The 6,646-nt window shown below is 40.0% G+C and overlaps 1 protein-coding gene across 3 annotated transcripts in view; it reads right to left on the reverse strand.

Annotated features, from left to right (window-relative positions):
* katnb1 (katanin p80 (WD repeat containing) subunit B 1) overlaps positions 1-6,646 on the reverse strand; it is a 77,362-nt gene that overhangs the window by 28,778 nt on the left and 41,938 nt on the right. For 2 of the 3 annotated variants that reach the window (XM_043707274.1, XM_043707276.1), the window contains 3 exons: positions 5,129-5,179; positions 4,324-4,400; positions 2,932-2,991 (listed from right to left, as the gene is read on the reverse strand). In XM_043707274.1, coding sequence (XP_043563209.1) covers positions 2,932-2,991; positions 4,324-4,400; positions 5,129-5,179 — 188 coding nt within the window. The remainder of the gene's footprint in view (positions 1-2,931; positions 2,992-4,323; positions 4,401-5,128; positions 5,180-6,646) is intronic. The other variant, XM_043707275.1, reaches the window with a different exon arrangement.

The following is a 6,646-nucleotide window of genomic DNA, read 5'->3' on the forward strand; positions in this document are numbered from 1 at the left end:
GGGGAGGTGTGGGCACAAGTTTTGCATTTTTTGCGGTTGCAGGGGAAGGTGCCGTGAGTGGAGGTTGGGTTGGTGGGGAGTGTGGATCTGACAAGGGAGTCGCGGAGGGAGTGGTCTTTCCGGAACGCTGATAGGGGTGGAGAGGGAAACCACCACCAAGAATATGTTTCCCTCCCCACCCCTATCAGTGCATCTGCAGTCCTCACTTTCTCCAATCCACTTGGGTGGTAATTTTAAGGGATCTATGTACCTGCACACCAAGATCCGGCTGTTCTTCCACACTGCCAAGAATCCTGTCTTTAATCCTGTACTCAACTTTCAAGTTCGACCTTCCAAAATGCATCACTTCGCATTTATCCAGGTTGAACTCCATCTGCCACCTCTCAGCCCATCTCTGCATCCTATCAATGTCACGCTGCAGCGTACACTGCCAACGACACTCTGCAAGTTTGTGTCGTCTGCAAACGTGCTAACCCATCCTTCAATCTCCTCATCCAAGTCATTAATAAAAATTACAAAGAGTAGAGGCCCAAGAACAGAGCCCTGTGGAAAACCACTCACCACTGACTTCCAGGCAGAATACTTTCCTTCCACTATCACTCGCTGTCTTCTGTCGACCAGCCAATTCTGTATCCAGACAGCTAAATTTCCCTGTATCCCATTCCTCCTGACCTTCTGAACGAGCCTACCATGGCGATCCTCATCAAATGCCTTGCTGAAGTCCAAATACACCACATCCACCACTCGACCCTCATCAATTTGTCTAGTAACATCCTCAAAGAACTCAATAAGATTTGTGAGGCATGACCTGCCCCTCACAAAGCCGTGTTGTCTGCATTTAATCAAGCCATGCTCTTCCAGATGGTCATAAATCCTATCCCTCAGAATCCTTTCTAACACCTTGCAGACGACAGACGTGAGGCTGACTGGTCTGAAATTGCCAGGGATTTCCCTATATCCTTTCTTGAAGAGAGGAATTACACTTGACGTCCTCCAGTCCCCAGGTATGACTCCGGTGGAGAGCGAGGATGCAAAGATCTTCGCAAGCGGCGAAGCAATCACATTTCTCACCTCCCAAAGCAGCAGAGGACAAATCTGGTCTGGCCCTGGCGACTTGTCAATCTTAATGTTTGTCAAAATTTTCAGCACATCAGCTTCCTCAATCTCTATCCATTCCAGTATGCTTATCTGTAAGTGATCATAATTCTACTAGTTTTAAAATAGTTATGAAAAGGATAGAACTGATCGAAAAGTTAAAGATTAAACTGGAGTAAGGCCAATTTTGACAGTATTAAGCGGGAACTTTATAAGTTGATTGAGGAGGCTATTTGCAGTTAAGGGGACAGTTGGGACATGGGAGACCTTAAACAACGAGATAACAAGAGTTCAGAGACACTACGTTTTTATTAATGTGAAAGGGAAGACTGGTAGATGTAGGGAATGCTGGGTGTCTCGAGAAATTGAAAAAGGGGGAATATATCAGGTATAGACAACTGGGATCAAGTGAATCCCGAGAAGAGAAAAAGGGAAGTCGGAGTATACTCAAGGGGAATATTGGGAGGGAAGAAAAGGAGACATCAGATAGCTTTGGCAAATAGAGTTAAGGAGAATCCAAAGAAATTATATAAATACATTAAGGACAAAAAAGTAACTAGGGACAGAAGAGGACCCCTTAAAGATCAATGTGGCCGTTTATGTGTGAAACACAGAAGATGGAAGAGATACTCAACGTATAATTACAACGGAGAAGGCAATGTCTTGAAGTGTTCATTTTCCAGAAGAGGTGGTACTGTAGGTCTTAAAATTCACAAAGCTAGATAAATCCCTGGGATCAGATCAGGTGTTTCCCAGAACTTTATGGGAAGCTCGAGAAAAAGCTAATGGGTCACTTGCTGAGATATTTGTATCATCGATAGCTCCATGAGCTTCAGTGTTAATTCAGTTACTACAACAATCTTCACTAGCAATTTCAAATAGAGGTGCTGCTCCTGATGACTGATGCAGTGAGATGCCCAGAATTTGTGTTACAAAAACCTAGACTATTACCCGATCCTAACATTTCTGTCACTTTACCTGTAGCAATGGTTTCTGTGACAGTGTCTCAGTGTTTCAACTGGAAGACAAACATTTTCTTATTTTCAAGGCAAATGTAAAGTGTCCCAGATGAAATGCAACTGGTCAAACTATTCGATGTTAAACACAGTAGTTAAAATATAACTAAAGAACAAAGAGTTTAAAATAACATAACTCTATTGGAAAACTTAACACAGAATAACACACACAGTAACTATTACTAATTAACTGTTCCAATACAGTAACATCCCATAAACACTCCCCTTCAAAAAGGAAAATTGACAGATTCACATGCAGTTCTCCAATTCAGGAGAAAAAAACATCAAGTAAAGGTCAGAGAGAATAGCAGTCAAGAAGCATTCACTGAAGCTTCCAACTCTGTTGAGACCTCAATAGCTTCTGTTTAAAGCTAAAACTAAAAACAAAAAACAATCTAGAAAGCTTGGTTTGAGAGAGCTGGTCATACCCAGACTGTTTCCATTGTTTCCACCTTAAAACCAGAGGCCTCATAAGCTGCTTACTTTCTTAGACAGTTCAACACTTTTGCCTTACAACCTCCCTTCAAAAAGAAACCAGGACAAAATAACCTCTTAAAAGCCACATCTTCGCCATAGTTACATATAGTATGAATAAACACTGTTCATAAAAGCTTGTTGTGAACATTATAAAATTCACCCTGTATAAAAATCACACACAACTTCTAGACAGCTGGGATGCAATCCAATCTCAATATTTAGATCCAATGTTACATTAGGGTAAGATGAAATTTTTAAAAACGTTCAGTTTCAGTCAATACTACTTTTATAGTGCTATACCAAGACTATTACTTGACAGCAAAACAAAATCATTGTAGCTCACCTTGGCAAATGTGGGAATATATCCTTTACTGTTGTTAGGTTTTGGCACAGGTGTTCTAAACTTCAACCAGAGAAGACAAAGACACAGCTGTCAACACTCTGCATTAAGCATGCAACCAAAAAAATCAAGTTGCCAGCACCTAAGGAAATCCACAAATGTTTTCCAAAAATGCAATCACTACTGAAAATGCAACATCCTGTAACTAGGATAGGAGAAATTTTTGAAACCCTCAGACTAGGGTTAAGTGATGTGACCAATTCTAATCCCGACACTGCAAGTATCTAAATTGATAACTTCTGAATAGAAGCTATATTCAAGTCAAATTATTAACTGTTCCTCTGTCCGCAGTCACAGCCAAACCTGATGAGTGTTTCCAGCACTTTGTTTTCATTCTTATATTAATTGCTCTGGTCCAACTTCACAAGGAAATGAAGTAGTTTAGCATGCTACTGTTCCAAGCATGTCATGGTACAATCAGATTGCAAGACATTTGCTGGATTATTTTAAACAAAATATGCATACAATTTGGTCAAAATGGGCTTGTTATGCAGTGAAGTAGTATCCCTACTTATAAGCCAGAAGGTCTGGGTTCACGTTCCACCTGCCCAGGGGCGCATCATAACATAGAAACTAGGAGCAGGGCTAGGTCATCCGGTCCTTCGAGCCTGCTCCACTATTCAAGCTGATTATGGCTCTTCCTCGAACTCAGTGCTACATTTCCACTTTTGCTCCATACCCCTTAAAATAACTACAATCAGGTCAATATCTGACATTACATGGAAAGGTTATACGTTTAGCAGCAAATAGGAATGCCACTTCTCCACTAGCTCAGTGGATACATTCATCATGTGATGTGGTACCAACCCAAACAGACCAGAAGGCACAGGTTTGATTCTTGACCTGGACAGTGTTAGGCCATATCATTTGGGGAAACTACAGATCGCTTTCAATGTTCATGCGCTTGAAGATTGAGAAGTTAAAAGAGCCTGCCACTCAATTACCTCTGTTCTAAATTTATATATATATATATTGGACTAATTACATATAGTAAAACAAGTTAGCCCCACTTGGTCTCCAAGTTCCTGCATTGAGAAGGATTGAATTTATTGGCAGCTACTGGCTGCCCAAGGATCTATACTAAGTAAAGAATCAAAGCCTTTGGAAAACAGAAGGAAACAAAAAGCAAAATGATTACTTGATAAGATATTCTGCATATGTACCAGCTTTAAACAATTAACAACTAAGACAAAGGAAAAATACCTGAATGCAGGAAAGCTGCAGTAAAAGCAAAACCTGCTGGAAATACTTAACAGGTCTGGCAGCTTGTGTGGAAACAATTAGTTTTTATTGTCTGATTTATGATAAAGATTTTCCACAGATTGCATTACTAACCTGCATTCTTTGCAGCACAGGAGAATGCACTTCTGTTGGAGCAATCACTTTCTCAGCTTCTTTCACTGCAACAGTATCTACACAAAACATTAATATGTAAAGTCCAGCACCAAAGTAAAGAGCATTAACCACTGTTCAGTGAGTGCTAATAAAAATACTTCATGCACCAATGTACAGAATTTCCGCCGAAACAGTTTCATATTTGCAGTTCGTTACTCAGCATCGACCCAGAATGAAAAGATGGAATTCAAAGTATCACCTGAAAAAGGGAGTTAAATGAAAAATGCAACAAACTTTAAATAGAAAGGAAGGTCATTCCTTTCACCAGAATGTCAGATTTCTTCCTTATGTTTTACATTTTTGAATTTTTTTTAACGTAATGTCAGATATTGACCTGACAGTAGTTATTTATTTTAAGGGATACAGAGTGAAAGTGGAAATATAGAACTGAGATAGTAGATCAACCATGTTCACCTAAAATAGCAGAATTTTGGAATCAATTAAGTTTTGAATGGAATGACAAGAAAACACGTTGTAAACAAAGGAATCTTTGAATTGAAATAGAACACGAGTATCAAAATTCACTCAGCAAACTTGTACAGTCAACTGTCATCCAGAATGAAAATGGTTTGGTAAACTGACCTGAAATAAAGTTATCATGTGAACAACCAATATCTTATTACTGACCTGGAAGTGAAATCTAGGTCAAGATAAATCAGACAAAGCCACATTCCCTGATGAGGAGGAAGTTGAACACAGACATATATACATGCACACAGAAGAAAGTGTTCCAAAACAGGCTTACCATCTTCTGGAGGTGCAGGAAAGGGATCAGTCCTCCGAGGTGGAGTCCGGGCTGTCGCAAAATGAAATCAATGAATCAACAAAATTTCAGGTTATGTTTTCAAATTGACCCACATATTAAAGGAAAATTTTTTTTCTTACTTTTAAACTTAACATTGCTGATCTTCTACACACATCTTAATACAATTACATGCCCCTAAAACAAGTATTCCTACACAACATTAGATCAATGAGTAGCCCATCACTCTGGATAAACAGCAGTACGCTGGCACGTATCTGGTTAGAATACACAAACAGGTCAATAATACAAATAAAAACCAAAAGAATTGCGGATGCTGTAAATCAGGAACAAAAATTGCTAGGAAAGCTCAGCAAGTCTGGCAGCATCTGTGGCGAGAAATCAGTTTTCTTTTCAGGTCGAGCGACCCTTCCTCAGAACACAATGTGTCAGAAAGGACAGACAGACTACCATGGTGCCATACAGTACAGAAACAGACCCTTACCCATGTTGATCGCATTTCCCAAATCTAAACTAGTCCAGCTTGCCTGCATTTGGTCTGCAATCCTCTAAACCTTTCCTATTTATGTACCTGTCCAAATGCCTTTTAAAAGTAGTAACTGTACTACTTTAACCATTTCCTCTGGAAGTTCATTCCACATACAAACCACTTGTTGTGTAAAAAGGTGCCCCTAAGCTCTGTCGTACATCTTTCTTCTCTCACCTTAAAAATATGCCCACTAGTTTTGAATTCCGCTACCCTTGGGGGAAAAGAGACAAAAAACTGCAGACGTTGGAATCCAAGGTAGACAGGCAGGAGACTGGAAGAACACAGCAAGCCAGGCAGCATCAGAAGGTGGAGAAAAGATCTTTGATATTCACCTCATCTTTGCCCCTTGTGATTTTATAAACCTCCAGAAAGTCACTCCTCAACATCTTCCACTCCAGATTCATGGTTAAGTGAGATACTTCATAAATAAGGCAGCTTGATATTTTTGTTGTAATACACATTAAACCTTATTTCAATGCCCCTATGGATCGAAGAAAAATCAGTGATCTTTAAAAGTCAAACCGAAGTTGTAAAGTAATACAAATTGGTACCACCAAAAAAAGTGGAAAATAGATTAAGATGCCGCAAGCAGATTTTAAGAAAAAGATTTAAAATATTGGGCTTTTAGATATCGGTGCTTATGACATATAAATAAGACAACAGAATAGATGAATGAAAACAATTGAAGAGATGGTGCAGGACAGTAGGCTTTAGATTTCTTGGAGAAAGTGAGGACTGCAGATGCTGGAGATCAGAGCTGAAAAATGTGTTGCTGGAAAAGCGCAGCAGGTCAGGCAGCATCAAAGGAGCAGGAGAATCAAGGTTTCGGGCATAAGCCGTTCTTCAGGAATGAGGAGGGTGTGCCAAGCAGGCTAAGACAAAAGGTAGGGAGGAGGGACTTGGGGGAGGGGCACTGGGAATGCGATAGGTGGAAGGAGGTTAAGGTGAGGGTGATAAGCCAGAGAGGGGTT

This window comes from Chiloscyllium plagiosum, chromosome 17, assembly GCF_004010195.1.
Source record: "Chiloscyllium plagiosum isolate BGI_BamShark_2017 chromosome 17, ASM401019v2, whole genome shotgun sequence".
Taxonomy (NCBI): Eukaryota; Metazoa; Chordata; class Chondrichthyes; order Orectolobiformes; family Hemiscylliidae; genus Chiloscyllium; species Chiloscyllium plagiosum.